Source organism: Ciconia boyciana, chromosome 2 (assembly GCF_034638445.1).
Source record: "Ciconia boyciana chromosome 2, ASM3463844v1, whole genome shotgun sequence".
In the NCBI taxonomy this organism is placed as follows: Eukaryota; Metazoa; Chordata; class Aves; order Ciconiiformes; family Ciconiidae; genus Ciconia; species Ciconia boyciana.
In genome coordinates this window covers 100,241,010-100,260,957 of record NC_132935.1, presented here as the reverse complement: position 1 = coordinate 100,260,957, position 19,948 = coordinate 100,241,010, and the positions used below count along the sequence as shown (strand labels likewise).

Genomic DNA, 19,948 nt, shown 5'->3' with positions numbered 1-19,948 from the left:
TTTTCAGTTCTTTGCCCCTCTAAAGAAAGGCTGTATCCTAATACCAGAATCCTTAAGTCAGTTCACTTAGCAGGGACACTACTGCCCAGACTGATGATTACTTTCAAGGAATAAGGTTCTTTTCCCCCATCTTCAGGGAGTACTGAATAAGCTTCCATCAGTGCCTTGACTTTGCCCTGCTAGCTAGGCTTGCTTCATGGTAAGAACACAGTAAACCTTTTAACTTTTGACAGCCCAGCCACTGCAGTACTCTGATGCAGGGAAGTGGCATCCCAGTTCAACCAGCGAGCCGTCATTCCAAATTCATGGGTCTACCTGAGAACCGCTGTTCTAGGATAGAGCTCTAGAACCAAGAAAATGTAGCATACAAGTCCATGCTACCACGTATGTAGAAGTAAGTTTTTAATGGCTGGTTAATTATGATATCACTACATTTTATTGCAATATAGTACTATTTAAGCACTTTTAAAAATGCAAGGTGTACAAAGATTAAATTAAGACTGTAAATTGACTAAATATTTGGTTTTTATATAAATAGGTCATAACCACACTGTGTTGACATGTAATACTGTTATAATACAACAGTTAAACTGGTGAGTCTACACAACAGAAGCTGTCCGTAGTTAAACAAGGAAACAAAGTTGAAAAGACCATGTTAAAACAAAAAACTACTAAGATCAACAGGTTGGGATTGTAAGTAGCAACAAACATATTCACTCAGCTCCTGAGTAATTCAAGTTTTACAGTACACATTAAAAAATATCATTTCTTCCCATCAACACTATATATCCAAACCATCAGGTGTTTATGCATTTTGCAAATTACACTGATTGAACTATGTAACAACAGGGGTGGAGGTTGGCAAGTCATCCTGCTTGACGTTTGTTTACATCACCCACATGCTAATACATCCATGTTTTCTATTCTTCCGTCCCACCACAAGGTAGCAGGATTTTTGGTTCATTTTGGACAATCGTTTCAAGGATTGGTACTTGTCAATTTGGATGTCTGACATTATCAGTGATATTTTCAACTCTTAGGTGTCTAAGAGGTTTAAAGATGGAAATTTTCTCCTAACACTAAGTTAGAAATCATTTGCATCATGCTGTAAACTAGGAAGCAACATAAAGCAACAGACTTGTCCTTAGTACATAATTAAAATTCCAAATTCCAGTCAGCAGAGCTGGTCTACTTTCCATGTCGAATATGCCACAACACCTTTCAGATCTTCAAATGCATAGCTAGTGTAGGTAGTCTTCCACTGTGGCGAATGCGCAGGATCCAATTCCTGATCGAGCCATCAATCCTAGACACTGTGACGCTTGTCCCATTGCTAGGGCAAGCGGTGGTTGCTTTGGCAGATTGTGAGTCTCTGAAAAAGAATCGCAGTGCCAGTTAGAATACCGGATTAATTTCTTAGTAATGCACTGAAAACTTATATTTTAAGCTTGCTTAAATCATTCATTTCAAAATGCCTGTGTTTACTTCCAAAGTTTGCTCTTACAGCAAGACAGAGCAGGAGCAACAAACTGACATTTCCAAATTTCAAAGCACCATTTATTGAACAGACCCATTTTTGCTTTGAACAACAACAACAAAGGCGACTACATCTGTTACATTAACATGGCCCCCGAACTACCCCCTCTTTTACTAAAAGCGTGTACCGTAATATTGCTATACTTTGTTATCACTCAGCCAGCCCAGTACTAAGCCCAGCAAATAGTGCGCACGGTGAGCAGCAGTGCTACCTGTCTGGAACGAAAGGCACTCTGTACCACACGTGAAAACCGCCAGGCCCTTACTTACCTAGTATTGCACTATTAAGTACAGAGCACACAGGTTCTCTCTGTATTGGGTCAAGCTGATTTCCAACAGGGCTGCTCCAGGGATCTGAATATGCAAGTAAACTGAATGCATCCTGTGGAAAGATGATTTTTATTACATCTCGCAGCTATATTCTACTAGTGAAAATGAGGACTATTTTCTTCACCCATTTTGATTTGGAATCACAAAGGTGATTGTCAGTGTCCTTCATCAATACAAAAGGATAAAAAGAAATTGTAACAGGACTTGTTCCATTTTGAGCAAGCAGTGTTTTTCCCAACAGGAAGACAAAAGTTAGCAGTATTTTAGTAAGTGATGGGGAAAGAGAAAACAGACTGAAAATTGCATGCAGTCAGTCTTTGGCAGGGGAATTCTTTTCCCAAGCAATCTCGAATCAAGGTAAACTAATTAACACACAGGGTACTAAAGAGAGCACATTTTAGGCATCTGTATCAATCCTCTTTGTTGCGGTTCATTTATCATTAGAGCTGAAAAAGGCACTTTGGTTCAAGAAGCCAAGCTACAGGGTCAGAAATGAGATAGAAGGAAGTGCTAAATTAATTTCTAGTTTTAATTGTATTACAGTATGAAATTGTCTTCCCTGTGAATGTGCTACACAGACAAGATAGGAGACAGCACTACACCACAGCTGACTAGAATACTGCTCTCGGACAAAAAAAAAAGTCTTAGAAATTAAAGCGGAACAGTATTGCAATGCTGCACGCTGTGGGAAGCTTCTGCTGGGCAGCACAGTTATTCACCTTAACACCACAATTTCAAGATTAAACATACCTTGAGCATTTTCTTATTCGCTGTGTTTTTGCCACATTCTCTTCTTAGTTGCTCACTCATTGCTTGCAATTCTCTTCCAAAATGGATCATTCTTTCAATAGCTGCTTGGCTGCCACCACAGAGCTGACGTCTTAACTGACTTGAATCTACTTCTGCAAAAATGATATCGTCATCATCACCACTAATAGAGCTGACAATAACAATCTGTGGATCTAGAGAATCTGCACTGATTTCACTCAAAAGATATCTGCCTTCTCAGAGAGAAAGCACGTTGGGCCAGAGACCTTGGCATAATGTACTCCTATACTGAACACTGCTGAATTGCTCCTTTATAAACATTAAAGGGGCTTAGTTAACAGCAAAGGCTGTCTACACATGCTGTTTATTTTGCAATAGTTAATTTTAAACCAACTAGACTATAAACCAAGTTTTACCCTAAAATTTTATGGGAGTTTAATAACGACAACAATAGTAGTCCACACAGTTCTACCTTTTTAATTCTTTGGCGTTGCACTTCTAAAGATACACCAAATCTGGAACTGCTAATAGAGGGTAAAAACCCCTGAACTTCCCAAACAGCCATGATGGATGTTGCTGCAAGATGATAATTTAGACTGTTCATACTCCTTGTAGAATATATTAGCTTAATAATTTGGACATTTCAGGCTTCTTTTGTAATCAAGCAGGACACTACAATTGATTTCCTGACTGTTTGCTACAATATTCCACAACACTAGTGATTTTAAAAGACATTAATGCAGTTTATGAATAGCAGATCACCCCTTGGCTTCTCTCAAAGTTCTGCCTTTTTTAAATTTACAACTAAAGCAGCCAGTTTAAAAAAAAAAAAAAAAAAAAGGCATTTATCCATTCCTTGGCTTTTTTCATCAATGGAATCAAGTTTTGAATCAGAATTTTGATGTACACTTTAATTAACAAAACCTGTCTGATTTCAACATCTAGTGATGTATGTTGATGACTATTTCAAACAAGTGGCCTTCACTTTTTTTTTTTCTTAGATGTGAGCATATCACCTCTGGAAAAAAATCTGCCTACTTAACATTACATACACAGCACTAAGGAGAATATATAAATACTTCAAAAAGCAAAAAATCACCAAACTTAAACTGTGGGGAAGAAACAATGTAGATTGAGGAGGAGCCATATTTCTTTTTTACAAAGGTGAAGCACCCACAAGTCTTCAAGCAGTGGTGTTTGTCGCTAGCTGCAGCCCAATCTAGGACATCACTTTCCAAAGGCAGAAAACAACTACATTAAAAAAAACCACAAACAACTCTGCGCCCTCTGTAGCTGCTTCACATCTGTCACAGCAAGCCTCTGTGGAAAAGGCTGCAAGAGAGTAAAGAAGTGTTTTGTTTTTTCTGTCACAGAAACGACGCCTTGTTATTATCCAGTTTCAGAGCACAATGCAGGGAAACAGCCTGGAAATGTGCATCTCCCCCCTCCAGGGCTGTAACAGAACTGTGTTTGCTTTTCAAAAGTTACCTAGTATTTACCAGCAAAGCTGCATGATCAGCAGCAGCACAAGCCAGAACTGTGAAGCGTTCATAGGTATCTGTAAGTACTACTGCATTCTGAAAGTTTACCAGCGATGTCCCAAGTTTCACACTTCATTTAAACTACCTATTAATTGATGTCTGGTTAAATCAGTTGTTTGAGAAGATAGTTCTGCAACTGCAGAAATGGCTGGGCTGGATTCCTCATCTTCTTCAGACACAGCCAGCCGTAACAACCATTGTCTAAGCTCCAGCCTGCGTGCCTTTCAGTGATCTGACTGCCTTTACTGGACAGGGACAGTTCACACTGTAACTGACAGAGTAAACGGTATCTTTTTATGGTGTGCTGGCAATCAGAGGGTATTTAAATACTCATTTGTCACTAATGTCAACACATATGACTGAGTATAAAGCAGTTAAGTAAAACAAAGGTTTTTTTAGACCACAACTATGTAAAACAGGCTATTTTTTTTGATGGATTTTTTTTTTTTTAAACACACCTCAGCTCCCAAATACAGCTCTTTTCTTGAGCATTTAATATTAGCACTTTGCATTCTTCAATATAAGTGATTTGGAATTTCTACTCTTACTGTTGAGTGCAATAGACACTGTGAGAACCATGAATGGTAAGAGGACTAGGGGAAGAGGGAGAAGCAATCTGCCAACCCTAATCCAGGCATGCTACACGATAGGATGTTTCTTCTCAAAGGTTCTTCCTTAGAAATTGATGCTAGTTTCAATATCCATGAGTTACCAACTTTCCCTGTTCTCACACTGACACTGGACCACCTAAATCAGTGGTTATAAGATTTACATCTAATAACAGCAAAACAAACAAACAAACAAAATTAAGATTTGAGCTAATATCCCTAATTTTCAAGTTGGGAAGCATTGCAAGTAAAAACATAACCTTGTTGCCATCACTTAATAAAAATGTAAGAAATATCACTGCAGACCCATTTCTGTGTCACATTCTTCCATTTCGTGATCATGTTTAGAACTACCATTTAGGAAGCCATTGGATGAAGTCTCAGCAACCCCATTGGAGTAGTGATCTGTTTCCATGTCTACATCATTGCTGAAAAGAGAGTAACAAATAAAAGTTTTACTCATATTTAAGTACTTAGGGTTATCTTCTTCACGACTTCAGCACAGTACTTCCTCGTCTTGGCTACAGAAAAGCTGCTTTTAAATGTTACCAAGTTAGACCACAGTTTTTTCCATAGCAACTCGCGATACCAGAGCACCAGGGAAATTTTGAGGCGCTCTCAACTAACATTAGCATTCAGTGAAATGCAATTTTCAGATACTGAAAAATTAAACATGTCCACCATTATTCAGGAGTAAGTAGTATAACACTTCCTAAATATACACCAAAAAGTTCTTACCTTGTTTATATATCTGTACATACACAGAGCTGGAGAAAATGCATTGAGAAAATACACAATGCCCACTTTTTTTTAAAAACACAGTTAACTCAATATACAGCCTACTTTGAGAATATCATATTTAGGTCAATAATTCTTTCAAAAAAGCCTTGACCTCTCATTTACTCTCAGTGGAATAGCAGGGAAAAAGAAAAACTCAAAGCAAATAGTAAACCAAAACACTGAAGAGATACTCAGAGGCAAATTCAGAGCATACAACTCCTCACTACACTTTGCTCGCAGTGGGTCACAGAAGCACTTTTAGAAAATGCCAGCACGGCTTTGGGGACTGCAGCTTTGCTGACAGATACATCCTAGCCTGTTCTATTTCATCATGGGAATGACAACCTAAAACCTCTCTCAAGACCAAAAAGATTAAATTTAAAAGTTTAGTATCTTGCTTCTAAGCAACCAAAAATACTCAGCTTCCTTTGAGGAAGGAAACCAAAAGGCCTCTCTGACTGGGCAACACTGCAGCCAAGGAATTGTCTTCCTCCTGTGAAAAATCTCAGAGTTGCCTGGAGGCTGTCAGGCTTTCTGGCAGATGCAATTGCTGATGCAAATACAAATCATGAAGCTAAAAAGTAAATTGTTACTTTTACTTTTTTTTTCCCCAATCATCACTAGCCAACTGAAATACTTTTTGTTATCACCACCACATCATCACATCATAGTTGGTAGTTTTGGGAAACTATCTTGGACAACACAGCCGAGTATTGTTGTATTTCACATCAAATTAAGTTCTGCTGCATCTGTGCAACCCAGAGCTTAATATTTACCGGTTATGAATAACCATATTAACCCTGGTTAATATACCTATTTTCATTCTCTGAATTGAATGTGTTTGCACAAGTGACAGTGATTGGAGTAGGCAAACAATTCTTATGTATGCAATGGAAGGGAGTCCACAATTCATATGCATCTCAATTGTGTTTACTTTGCAGATACTGCCACAAATGGAGAGTATCTGGAAAACCTTTCGTTACCTACATGCAACGTGCTTAAATCAATGTCAGTGGCTTAAATTAAAATCCCAAGCACCAGAGAGCTAGTTAATCTTCACTATACAACTTCAAAACTGACCATAAATAGCTATAAGCGAGGTAATTTATTTTTGTCCATTGCATTTCTTTAACCAAACAGGACAAAACAGTCTATTGAGCTTGCAAAGTTTAAACAAAACCAAGGCACGCTAGAGTGATCACAAGCTGTTGGCCCCTTACACTAAATGTTTTAACTGTCCTTTAAAAAAAAAAATCACATCAAATCCCACTGAAAACTCTTCTCTGCAATACAAGCACATGGACCACACAAGCCTTAATATAAGTTAGAAGCATCTGAAGTTTATTCACCTGGAATAGCTGTTAACCTGCTGTGATCTTGATACATTTATGTTGTTGAGCTCTGGTACATTCAAGCTGGTAGTCGTGTGTTTACTGTGACAGTATGATTGATGCGCTTTATTTGATATTACTCCATTACTGCAACTACTTTCAAACCCTGAAAGAAAGTTTTAATAATTGTAATCATCTACAAGCTTATTTTTAAGTACCGATTTATAGAAGTGAGATAAGTATAGCTTAATTGTTCCTGGTCAGTAAACGATAGATTTGCCAAACAGACAGACTCAAATACTTAGCCTCTGTGTTTCAGGTATTTGAACCTTTAAGGCTTCGGCTTCTACAGTGCAGAAGTTAAGCATTATTTAACAAGTACTAACACATACATGAGAAGGTTTTTCAGCTGCACTTATACACCAGTAAAACAGAAAACTGCATCAATGTAGAATAATTTTTTAGAACTGATACATTTTTTCTGAAAGATCTGAAAATCTTTTCTGGACCACTGTAATCATTATGCATGGAAGCAGACATGCATCTTACTAATTTCTAATCACATAATTCTCTTGATAAATATGCAGTAAAATGCAGTGCTGAAAATACTTCACATATTGCTACACTTAAATACAACCTCCCTCCTTCCCCATACAATTATTTTAATGTTAATATTGTGTTTTGCTAAATAAAATTACACCATGCTGTGAAATTATGATGTCTGGCTAAAATCTCTTCTAACCCTTCTCAAATATAATCAAGAAACTACTATTTGAAGCAAACATGTAATTGCCAGTTCTATCAAGCCCAAAAGCAGGAGCTCCCTAGTATCTTCTAATATAGAAACAGGTCACAGGAAGGTCTTTTTATAAACAAAACAGTTGCTGCCATTCAGGAAATCCCAAACCTCAATTCTAATAATACATTCATCAACTTGCTTATTAAGTGGTGCCTCTATTTTCAAAATTATAAAGTTAGAGGTACTTTCTACAATACACCCCAATAACCACCTGAAGAACAAACAGAAAATCTGAGCAGGCCTCCAGTCACACACATGATAGCACAGTCTTGACAGAGAGGGAAGAAAAGCGAACCTGCTGCCTTTCCAAGGGCAGCAGGTATTCTGGTGGCCAGGCTACACTGGCTTCCTACTCAATCCCACCAAGAGGCGGGGGGGGGGGGGGGGGGGGAAGCCCCAAACCAGCTCCAGTTTGGATTTAAGAATGAAACAGAAGTGAAAATCGATGGCCTCTGCTACCTTAAGAGTCTTGGGTTCAAAGATGACACATTCACGTACCATTTTAACATGCCCAACTTCTCTGCAGGGGTGCTTTGGAAGGCATGGTGATCTCCCCATAGGCATGGGGCAGCTCTGAACATTCATGGCTTCCCACTGAAGCTTTACCACCACCTAGACGCTCTCAGAACTGTTTCAGCTGTGCAGACTGAAATTTGGCTGCCAGCAGAAAGTCTTTTACCTAACTCCACCACCTAGCTTCTGGTGTTTCCTACACAAGAGCAGCTGTTCCTACTACTCCATAAACATCATAGGAAATGGATCGTATACACCACTTACGGGATTTAAACCACCGTGCCCAAGCCATACAATTTCCATCGAAAGGACAACAGAAATTTGTGTCAGAACCTTCCATCTCCCGGAAGCAAGCATTTCTTAGAAATCAGGGGCAACCTACTTTGCAAACCCCTAGTAAAATCAAGAGCACATGCAAAAACGATTTGATTCTGTTTATACACTTTCCATTTCCCCAGTGACTGAGAATCACATCTTTTAATCATTAAAACTATACTTGTATACAAAGCATTCAGTATCAATTCTTAAGCAAAACAAATAGTCAGTCTGTGAGTATTTGTAACTTTTCCCGATACTTAATTGCAAAAAAATCTACCTCTTGTGCTACATCCAAATCTATCCATCAACTTACCAGAAAAGTGTGTGCTGCTCCCTTTGCCTGTTGCCAAATTGTGAATATTCATTCCATGGCTGGGACTCATGCTAGGACTACTGAACGATCGTGGGCTAACAGGGTAACTATCTTGAGATTTTGGACTGTGGCCTCCCAAACACCGCACTTCACTGTCTGTACCATTCACCATCTCTATAAACTGGCGCACCCTAAACAAAAGGCAAAAAAGTTAAGCTAATAAAACAATTTACACATTTCAATTTACCAGCGATAGCAATGATTTAATTTTAGTGTTAAATATATAAAAAGTCTGACTCAACAAAATGCTGGATGTCAGTAACCCAATCATCAATAAGCTTTGGAGTATTCAGCCAAAAATACACAATTACAAAATTTGTGAGGGAGGAGAACAGGAATATTATCCTCCGAGGGCAGACATTGCCAATAAGTCCTCAAAATTCAGAGAGCTAAACTATATTTTCTTGTTTTAACTGTTTTGTTTTATTGGCAGGGGCAAGGTTATTTCTTGAGAAGGATATGTCTTTACGTTGTCATGTCTGTCATTTCTCTCAAAGTAAATGAGAACATAGTTTGACTGTCTGGAACAGTAAGCATTAAACAGTAACTCTTAACATTAAACATTTGCACTAGAAAACAGTTTGAAAAGCAAGCTCATATACAAACCTTCCCTTTAGAGGCTGTTGCTCTTTGTCAATTTTATTTTAGATAAGGAGGTTTTACTATGGACTTTAAGGAAGCTCAGAACTACTGCTTTATGTTTTAGGCTTGGATAGCCTCAATAGAACAGGCAAAATTTAGAAAGACAGATTGAGAAAAAGATAACATACAGTTGATGTTATCAAGCGAAGTCTTTCATCAAAATGTTCGCATTTTGTGAATTCTGTGATAAGTCTGCAGTACTATCACGTGAATTCTGTTCAGCACTTGAGTATGACAGACTTAAAACACATTCCAAGTTACTTAACTGAACATAAAAATTAAAGTGCCTTGTTCTTATAGGAGGTAACAGATTTTTTCCGCATTCAAACACTACAACGTGATACAAAATTCTGGAGTATCTGCGCAGCTGGCAAGTAAAAATGCCAGAATGAAGGTGACTATTGTGTGCCTGGGAAGCCAAGAGAACTCTTTGGGGTTATGGAATTTCCACAGTATTAGCCAGAGGTTTCTAGTAAAGTGACATGGAGTGAAACAGCTCATTTAAACTGGTCTTTAAAGCCAGTCACCCATTTGGAGGAACAGACCAACTTATGCCAACAGGACTCTTAACCTTCTTGAATATGACAGTGTATCAGTTTACATTTTACTTGACACCCAAACTGATTAAGATTGATTTTAAAAATTACAAAACTTAGTTCTAGAGAACAAGTCTACAGTGAGATGTGAATTATGCTGCAAAACAGGACCTTGATGACAAAACCTAGTTAAACATGTAGCAATTAATATAGCATTAAAAAAGTGAAGTATACACATTTTCTAAAAAACGCTGCTTAACTTTGTTTAAATTTCTGTGAAAGCTTTAAATGAGTAACTGTCTTGTCTCAGAAGGTACTGTGCCATCTATAAACACACATCTGTATAATTTGAAGACTCACTTTAATGCAAATAAGAGATTAGGATTTCTTTCTAGTAAACTTGGATACAACTGTTGTGTTGTTTCAATGGCTTCTCCCATTCTTCCTGCTAAAACCAATTTCTGAATTCCTGTTCACCAAAAAACAAATAAGAGATTAGGATTTTTTTCTAGTAAACTTGGATACAGCTGTTATGTTGTTTCAATGGGTTCTCCATTCATCCTGCGAAAACCAGTTTCTGAATTTCTGTTCACCAAAACCAACATCAGTTAAATGGACAGCTTACGGATTAATACATGTAAATTAACGATTAAAAGACACTGCAACCATCAATCAACAAGGTATTTTCCTCTTAGAAAGAAATAGTGTAAAGAAAGATCATGCTTCCTTAAAATGTTCAATAGGAAAATTTAAGAACTGCACTCCACCTGCATATATCTAAATGAGTACTCAACATTTTTATTTATTACCAGCATACAACTATACTTTGTACTCTGATTGCACATTTAGAGCTAGATTAAGATTGCAGACACTATTCTGCGATTTATTTCTCATTTTCATACCTTTATAAATAAGCACATACCAAACTATCATCACCCAAGAACGTCCAAATTGCATCCCACTCCCACAGGTTCAATTTTGACTAAGAAAAACAAAATTTAGTCTCTCTCACCTACGACACATACTTCCAGTCAGGTTACAGTTGACTAAACCTTTCCACAACAGTCCCTGCTTTACTTGATGCTTCTGTTGCTGTAACCTGGCACAAGTCATAAACAGCCTCACAGCTCTATCCACGAACAGAGAAATTGATCCAAATGAAAAACAGCCCAACGAATGGGGTTTTTTTTCAGCCAGAGCAGTTTCCCCATGTGGTATGTCATGCAGTCACACAAATGCTTGTGTTCATACAGCAGAGATTTAAATGAACGGGGAAGGTACTGTTTAATCAGGCTGCCAAACAGCACTGCCACAGCAAGTTAGAACTGAACTGCTGTTAGTTCTCCTTGTCCTCTTTTCCCTCACATCTGTAAGCAGGAAAACTCAAATTTGATTTAACTTATAAAGCATTCTCTAAACTCTATCCCTTTTCACAATTAAGATAAAAGTCTAAAAGTTTGTCAAGACTAAGTTTTATATTCCTGTTTGTGACTGACCATTAGTTCTCACAAACACTCGTTTAGAGACATTACACACGTTTGCTTAAGACAGATCACAATTTTCCATTCAAGAGAAAGACAACAGGTAATTTACCACATTCCGCTACATCAAACAAGTTCCAAAGCATTAGTGCAGAAGTTCATCTTAACCAGCTGTTCGTATGTGTGTAACTTTACATGACAGCTACTGTTTTACATGACAGTTACTGTGCTATGGAGTGGTGCTGAAAGGAAATTCTACAATGAAGCTTAAGAGAAAGTTTTATGTAATATTTGTTTAAGGGAGGAAAAAAAGGATGTAACATGCTTTCCAGCCTTACTTTGTCTATTTTTAATGGAAGCTAATTCTTCTAGCACAGTCTGGTCTGTGGATCTGGCGAATGCCTCTGCTGTTGCACAGTATCCATGGTGAACTAAGTAAGATGATACCATTCTAAAAATAAACAAAAACAAAACCCAGAAACACTAATTAAATACAGGTAAGAAACCAAGAACTTATTAAATGTAAAAACCCTTTTCTGAAAAAAGTGACTGAACTAAAGAATTCTACTTGAAATTCAGAAATTTCTGTACAAGTCAGACAAAAGTAATTCAGTTAAGAGCCAGTGTCTTCTTCAAAACACTGTACAGAAAGACAATTTAAAAATATCAATGTATCATTTTATTATGATGAATTTTAATAAAAATTATTCATCACCCAAAGGCAGGCTCAATTAAAATATTACCTGCTAATTAAGTTTCTTTTTTTGCTCATTACATACACTGAAGTGAAATTTCTGCACACCATGTTTTTGTTTTCACTTTAGAAACAAAAAATGCAAAGCCACCTCGATTTTTCCAAGTGAGACACTAATGAGCCACAACTTAACCTGGCATGCCGAATGCTAAGAACGCAAAGGGAAATTTCCAGAGCCCAAAGCATTAAAACTGCCCGTTACAACCATGGCAATTTTTCTAAACTCCCCAATCCACATTAGATAGGTCAAATCGGAATGGAAGGCTTACACTCATCATTATAAACTCTTATTTATTAATGATGTAGATAACTCTTATCCAAACATCTATTCATGCTCAATTTTATACATGTTTATGAAATCTGTTAACAAAACTATTTGTACTAGTTTTTAATACTATCTGTAATTTTTTGCACAAGACAATAGGTACAATGTTTTAAAGAAATAGGTACAAAGTCTGAAATCATGCAACTATTAACTTTTTTTTTTAAATGAACAATATTCAAAGTCTTACTTCTGAATCATTGTTTGCCACTCTCCTTCCCGATCTCCTATCGGAAATCTGTCAATCTGTGCTTGAATTTTGGTTCTCCATTCTCGCATATAGTCTTCAATATCAAATACAAATGGGTGTTGTCCAAAGTTAGCATCCACAACCTCTCCTGGTGTTTGAAGCCCTACTGTAGGGTACAAGTTTGGCTGCAAGAAATTTTTTAATTATTTTTTTCCTCATATTCTAAATTCCCCACTTTATTTTTTCATCTCTATAACAATATCCCCACTGCTGCTAGTAGCGTGAAGAAGCAAATACCTCTGGATCATCTGTCCAGCAGTTAAAGCAACTTCTACCAATCTAGCAATACAATGACTGATAAATTTTATTCCCAGTGGTCATAATTTTTTTCTTTTCAAATAAGAAAGCCTTACTGATCATTCTCTTTCTAGTCAGAAAATGCACTTTTTAAACTGTGCTAAAGTTTACAACTTTTGGTTTCCATTTTACGAAATATTAAATACTGATTTTTAAATGATTTTTAAAGACCAGGGTTAAAGTTTCTTTTAAAAAGAGAACAAAAATTAAACTTACAAAGAGGGCCATTTTCCTTTTGGGGTGAAATACTTAAAACATCGCTGAATTTTAGTGGTAAGAACTGACAGGATAGAGAACTCATTAGCCTCAAAGTCCAAGTGTAGCGCCTAAAAAGAACTGTAACAGTGCATTGAAGTTCTCGTGAATTCCTGGACTCGTATCTAGAAAAAGACTTTAAAGCATTTATTGTTGTCTCAGTTTTATTTTCTGCTTAGAGATTAGGTCTCCATGCAAATTTGAAATATGCCAAATATGAGAAAAATAAAATCTGCCTGTTGGGATTGAAGTAACTTTCTTAAATGCAACTAGCATCTCAGCAATGGCAATGCAACCAGTTGGGGTTTTGGGTGGGCAGGTGGGGTTTTGTTGCTTTTTTATTATTATTTATAAATACACCTACATCATATTTACACTGCAATCAATGGTGGTATGGTATAATGGTATGCTGATCTACAGAACTATATGCTAAATAAATTAAAGCTATCAGTAGGAACACTGAAGCCCAGTGAACCCAGTGAAATTAAAGAAAAATACTCTGGTTGTTAAAACCATGCCCAAGACAATCTTGCCCCCATTTCCACCCCCTCCCTTTTTTTTTTTTTTTTTAAATAAACCTTGCTCATAGCGTTACCTAGTCTAGACTCATCAACAAAGCGCAAGTCTCAAATCTTTTAATGACATTAAAACAATCAAATCTAACGAGGAGTCCAGCTTCAAACTTCAGATTACAGTGTCAGTTTTCCTGTGCTGGTACCGTGTGCTAGCAAGGAGACCTGCTGGCATCCCACAGATCAGGACAGTACCAGTGGCTTCCTACAGAAAGCACCCAACCCTGTGGCGGGGCTGAGAGGCGCCCTGGGTTATTGACTTCATTTTTCCTTAATATCTGTCCATGCCTCCTAAGGCCATAGCAAATGGAGTAGCTGGCCAGATGAAGTGCATCACACACTGCACCATAACCAGATTAAATCGGAAATTAAGTGGATGAGAAAAAAACCAAAATAAGTGCAGTTGTCATGCCTGTACCAGTAGCACAGGGAACACATTTATAACAATTTTAAGGGAAGTACAATTTAATTGACTGAAAAGCTAGATGACTTCAGATATCTGCAGCTTTCTTTAAAAAAAAAAAAATACTTTGGTATGTTTGATCTTATAGAGTGAACAGGATAGAGAAAGATGTTGAAAATTAGGCATCAAGCATGGGTTACAGTGACCATGTCTTAAGTAGCCAGCCTTTCTACATATGATACACAGCTGTACACACATGCACCGTGTTGGTGTTTAATATAGCTTTGACTTTGTATGTAAGGCCTGCATATGTCAGAGTATGTAATAACTACTTGTATGTATTATTTTCTGCTAAACATCCATTAGAACTGCCTGTTAAAAACGTGAAAAGGAAAATCCCTGTGAGGATCAATGTAAAAACAAAAGACTTTTTGCTTCAATTAACAAATCACCACTGAAACGATGAGGAGAAATATCTGATATTAAATTGGTTAAGAAGATTATCATTGTACTTCCAAGAAGCATAAGGTAAACAGATGTTTTGGATGTAACTTGCATTTATAATACAAAGGAAAGCTGTTTGAAAATGCACTTATCTTACCGGTAAATCTGTGAAAGCGATGCCTGTAATGAAGAGAAAATTCAGATTAATTTCCATATGTCTGGATTCTAGCCTCATTTTCTTAAGTGTATCATTATATGTTCAGAAAACTCACCCAAACCATCTCAGAAAGAAGTAGTTAAGTATGGTGACATCCATGATGCTTAGGCACAACTAATGTGCTTGAGTAATAAAGGGCAATATTTGGCAAAAAGTAATTGTCATTCAAAAGTACTCAATTTGTCCTCAATTTTTCAAAACAGAGCATAAGATTTAGCAAACATCATAGATAGGCAGATTAGAAAGTATGAAAATTCTGGCTACAGATTAAAATTAAGAGGAAAAATAAGAATATCTGAAGATATTTTTTCACTTGCATGTCTTGATGCTGCGACACCAAGATTTAACGGTGTCTTTTCTTGTTTGCTATTACTTTTCTTCATAAGTATGCATTATCTTTACATAAGCAGCACATGCCCATAATACTCCAAACCAGTCTGGTAAATGTTTCACTCTAATCCACACCAGGGTGTTTTGGTTTTCAAACAGAATAGCTTAATATCTTGTTACATAATTACAAGCATCCATCTACCCATAAGACCAAGGCAGTGATTTTGCTGTCTCAGGATTAGAGAAAAATCTGACCTTTATACACTTCAGGAACTCCATGCAACTGGGGGGGGGGGGGGGGGGGGGGGAAGCTTTCAGTTAAAAAATAAATATCAGGAAATCTCCTTCTGACAGCCAAATTATAACAGTATTTCATTATTTCCTTTATTGTTGCAAGTATTTCTTCAAATTTTTTTTTTTTACAAGTGCATAATGATTCAAATCCACTTATCCCTTCAAACTCTTATTTATTTTGTATGACTGCCTTTTCAAATTTAAGATTAAAACAAAGCTTTTAACCTTTTGTCCTAAATTCCACCCCTGCTTTCCATCTCCATTCTTCACCAAGATTTCAAATCTCAAGAGCATCTGGATTCCTTACATCTTTGATACAAAAGAATGACATATAGAGTGAATCTGTTTCCTCCCATCACTTCTCAAAGCTATAATTCTATTTATTACCTGTTCACACCCTAACTTTTTCTAAGCTATTACCACTTTCTCTGTTTGGCACATTTTGACATCCAACTCACCCTTTTCCAAAATAACCATGGCAGTAGGCAAGATAGATAAATTATAAACAATGACTGAGTGACATGTAGGTATTGGGGTTTTGGGGAGGTTTGGTTTCATTTTTTTTTCAACCCAGGATTTCACACTTGCATAAATAATTGCTTAGCCCTTTTTGTAGCATCAAATCCCAGGCTGAGCCAGAGATTTCCAATACTCTAGACTGCATCTGTGGCCCAGAGAAGAAACATAAATCTCCTCCAAGTCATGATCATACAGGAATTCTGGACAACTAGCAGCAACAACAACCCAGCAAGACAGACAAAATTTCTTTTTCCCCTAAACACAGAATCGATTTTCCTCTGTCAGAAATTCAAGCTAGCAAAGCCCACAACAGCAGAACAGCTGTCAGGTTTCCTTCTGCAATCCATAAAGCGTTTGTCAGACTCTGTCTATGACATATGACATTTTACTAGCCTCTCCTCACCTATGCCATTCTCCTCTTTAAACAGTTCTCCTCTTTAAACAGTTTTTAATCACTTGGAGTGTTGCTTCACATTTGGCCTAATCCAGTCTGCTTGAAGACTTCCACTGAAAGAGAAGGTTCTGCTCCTCCCTTCTTAGCTCTTCTATGCATGTGACCATAAGGGTAGTCAGAAAAACAGCATCTCTTTAGTTGATCAACAATCTGATCCAACTTACCTGCAGGCACACTGTTACTAGTTCCAAAAAGGGAATAAGGTAAGACTACCCTTCTCAGCTTTAACCCAGTTAAAGATTAGGGTAAACACAACATAAGCCTGTTATCTTCCATTTTGACATATACCCTGCAACAGGGCCAAAAGAAACAACTACAGAGTGCATGGTTCAAGCATCCCATTGCCGTAGGCGTCAAGGTATTAAGTCCAGGTATATAGACTAATTCAATTTAGAAGAAACATTAAATCATGATAGAATAGAATCACAGAAGTGATTACTTGTAATTGACCTCTGGAGGCATCTAAGCCCTGCTCTGAGTAGGGGCAGGAAAACTCCCAAGTTAGATCTGTTTGCTCAGGCCCTGAGCAAACAAACAGGCAGTCTTGTTCTGAGAGACAAGAAGAATTTAAACCATGTCTTTCCCCTTACTGCTTTCCAAACCTTCATCATCTTTGGCAACGTGAGAAAACAGAACAGTGACTTCAAGAGTCCCTATCTCAATAACCTCTTATTTCATTTCAAGCTAGCCCCTCTTTTCCTTATCACATTTCTACCCATGACAAAAACCTTATTTCTTCTTTCTGAGCTTTACCCCTTGAAACTTCCTACTCCCCTCAGTACAATTCCAAGATCTCTTCCCGAGTCCTCGCTCTCTCCTTAATGCAAGAAGTAGATTTTTTTTTCTTCTTTTTTCTTTACACTCCAAATCTTTGGTCATTAAATTGCATTAACTGAATTATTATATATATTGCATCAAAAATTTTAATTCTACCCCCTCCTGACATCTTCCAACTCAAAAATTGTCTTGCGGTGTTGCATAATACTAAAATTTACCACAAGAATTTAATGGACTTAATTTTAGCACAACTTGTATAATTCATGGCTTTAGCCCAACTATGCATGACTCCAGACTGGGAATCCAAAAGACACTGTTCTTCAACATATGTTCAAAATAACACCCATCCAGTGTAAGGTTTTAGTGAAGGCTACGTGTCCCCCATACAGCAGCAATGAATTTTAGCTATATCCATTCTCCATTTCCTCAATCCTCTTATTATCTATTACCTTATAAACATCAAGTATTTGTGGATTTAGTAGCGGAGTTCATAAATGCAGGCCCTGTGGAATGAGGTGCTATGACAAATCCTTCCAAATTCACAAGGAACGTTAGTGCAAGTGGTGCACAAGAAATTGGTCTTCCCAATTCTTTAATTAATTCATAGATTATGAGACTATCAAAACAACTATTCAAACACTTTGCTTCTGACATGAAGAGAGTTTCAGATTTACAACAGACTTACAGACATAATGTTACCATTAAATATAACATTTCTCCATACCCAAGCTGTGTCCATTCTTTGTGTAGAAGCAGGTATTATTGATAAGGTTGACACAACAACCAATGACATCACCCGTAGTAAACGTTGGGCCATAGGGTTGTCCAGTTCCAGAGGAACAGAATGAATGTCCATCATCTCCATGGTAACCATATGAATGTTTATCCCAACCTAGAGAACAAAAGCATTTGCAATATATTAGTTTCCTTTATTATAAAATAATGGAAAGACTATGCAAAGTTCGTATATTCTAACCAGGTTAATACGGTTAATCACTATGCTCAGCTTTCTGCTTTCTAAGATTTCTTATCTAACTACCAAATCTGCTTCATTTAAAAAAAAATTACAACCTCTTTTATCAAAATGTCTGAACAGGTAATTCCATTGTAGTACATAACAGGTAATGCAAGTTCAGATAAAACATTTTTCTCTTTAAGTGAAGACACAAAATTATCAACACCAAAAATATAGTCAGCTACAATGTTGAAATTCAAAAAGCTATATGCAGATCTGACATGTCCCAATAAAGCAGTGAAGATTCTCCTGTTCTCCCTTTCATCTTGCAAAACTATTGCTACCATATGTCATAATCAAATTCTTCCTGGCTAAAACCCAAACATGCATCTCTGGGGAAACACATTTCTACTTCTGATTATTCTCAATGACTATTCACAGCAGCAAGCAGTCCCTACATAATAGCAGAATCTCCAGACTACAGTGTCACTAGCTTTGCTGCCCTTAAAAATTACAAAAAAAAAAAGAAGGGAAAAAAATTATCAATACAGGTGAAAGTCACAGCCAGCAGGCAAATAATTATGTATGCAAATCTGGTGCTAATTTTGCAGGTGAAGAAGCTGCAGAACCAGTTAAGAAGCTTCATATTGTTACACTACTCAATGAAATTCACAGCAAGCTATTTTAGTCTGAGCTCATTTAAAAATACCTGTCCACACTCTCTGCAATTCAATAATGAACAAAAACACATAGAAAAGGAGTAAACTTTCAGGCATCACAAAATCTTCCTAACAGATCTATTAAATGCCTATTCAAAATAACATAAAACATGATCCTTAACACAAATCACCAAATTTCATATATATATACATACACACACACCATGCATTCTGGCTATAAGAATTTATACTGACAACTCAAACTATTTTTAAAGAGTAAAAGGTTGTGGGTTTATTCTTCTGTCAAGCTGCTGCCTAACAGGTTAATTTGAAAGTATTTTCCATACTTAGGCCCTTAATCTGTGTGATCAGTAGCTTCAGCTGGCACCACATTAAGTATCTCTCAGTAAATTAAACACCCCAAACTACTGCAGTTACATTGATTAGTAGTACTTTGATAATTATTTGCAATGCATCCTAAATCATACTCAAAATAAACTTAATGCCACCCACTAATAATTCATCATCCTTAGTTGGGCTCACAGTGTAACTGGGACTTGCCATCATCATAAGGTTATCTACCAGAACATTTGGGTGAGAAAGTAACAGTGCAAAAGAAAGAATACAGATACTCTAAGGTCAATTCAACATGATTTTATACTTGGCTAACAGTAGGAATTTAAAAAAATCAGGGGTTTGGTTTTTTTGTAAGGGGGGGGGGGGTGTTTGTGTGGGTTTTTTTGTTGTTGATGTTGGTTTTTTTAATACATTCAAAGATCTATTAAAAAAACCAACACATACACACATACATACAAAACTTCTTTAAATACTATACAGAGATATTGCAGACAATTGTTAACAAGACAGTGTCTTTGACCATGCAGGTCAAT

At 37.0% G+C, this 19,948-nt stretch overlaps 1 protein-coding gene across 2 annotated transcripts in view; it reads right to left on the bottom strand.

Annotated features, from left to right (window-relative positions):
* Nucleotides 1-417: 417 nt before the first annotated feature.
* RANBP9 (RAN binding protein 9) overlaps nt 418-19,948 on the bottom strand; it is a 42,173-nt gene continuing 22,642 nt past the window's right edge. The window contains exons 4-14 of one of the 2 annotated variants that reach the window (XM_072853351.1): nt 18,169-18,336; nt 15,011-15,033; nt 12,823-13,007; nt 11,895-12,007; nt 10,436-10,544; nt 8,838-9,028; nt 6,913-7,060; nt 5,138-5,211; nt 2,617-2,768; nt 1,807-1,918; nt 418-1,372 (exon numbers count right to left, since the gene is read on the bottom strand). In XM_072853351.1, coding sequence (XP_072709452.1) covers nt 1,242-1,372; nt 1,807-1,918; nt 2,617-2,768; nt 5,138-5,211; nt 6,913-7,060; nt 8,838-9,028; nt 10,436-10,544; nt 11,895-12,007; nt 12,823-13,007; nt 15,011-15,033; nt 18,169-18,336 — 1,406 coding nt within the window. In that variant the 3' untranslated portion in view covers nt 418-1,241. Of the gene's footprint in view, nt 1,373-1,806; nt 1,919-2,616; nt 2,769-5,089; nt 5,212-6,912; nt 7,061-8,837; nt 9,029-10,435; nt 10,545-11,894; nt 12,008-12,822; nt 13,008-15,010; nt 15,034-18,168; nt 18,337-19,948 lie in introns of both variants that reach the window. The other variant, XM_072853350.1, reaches the window with a different exon arrangement.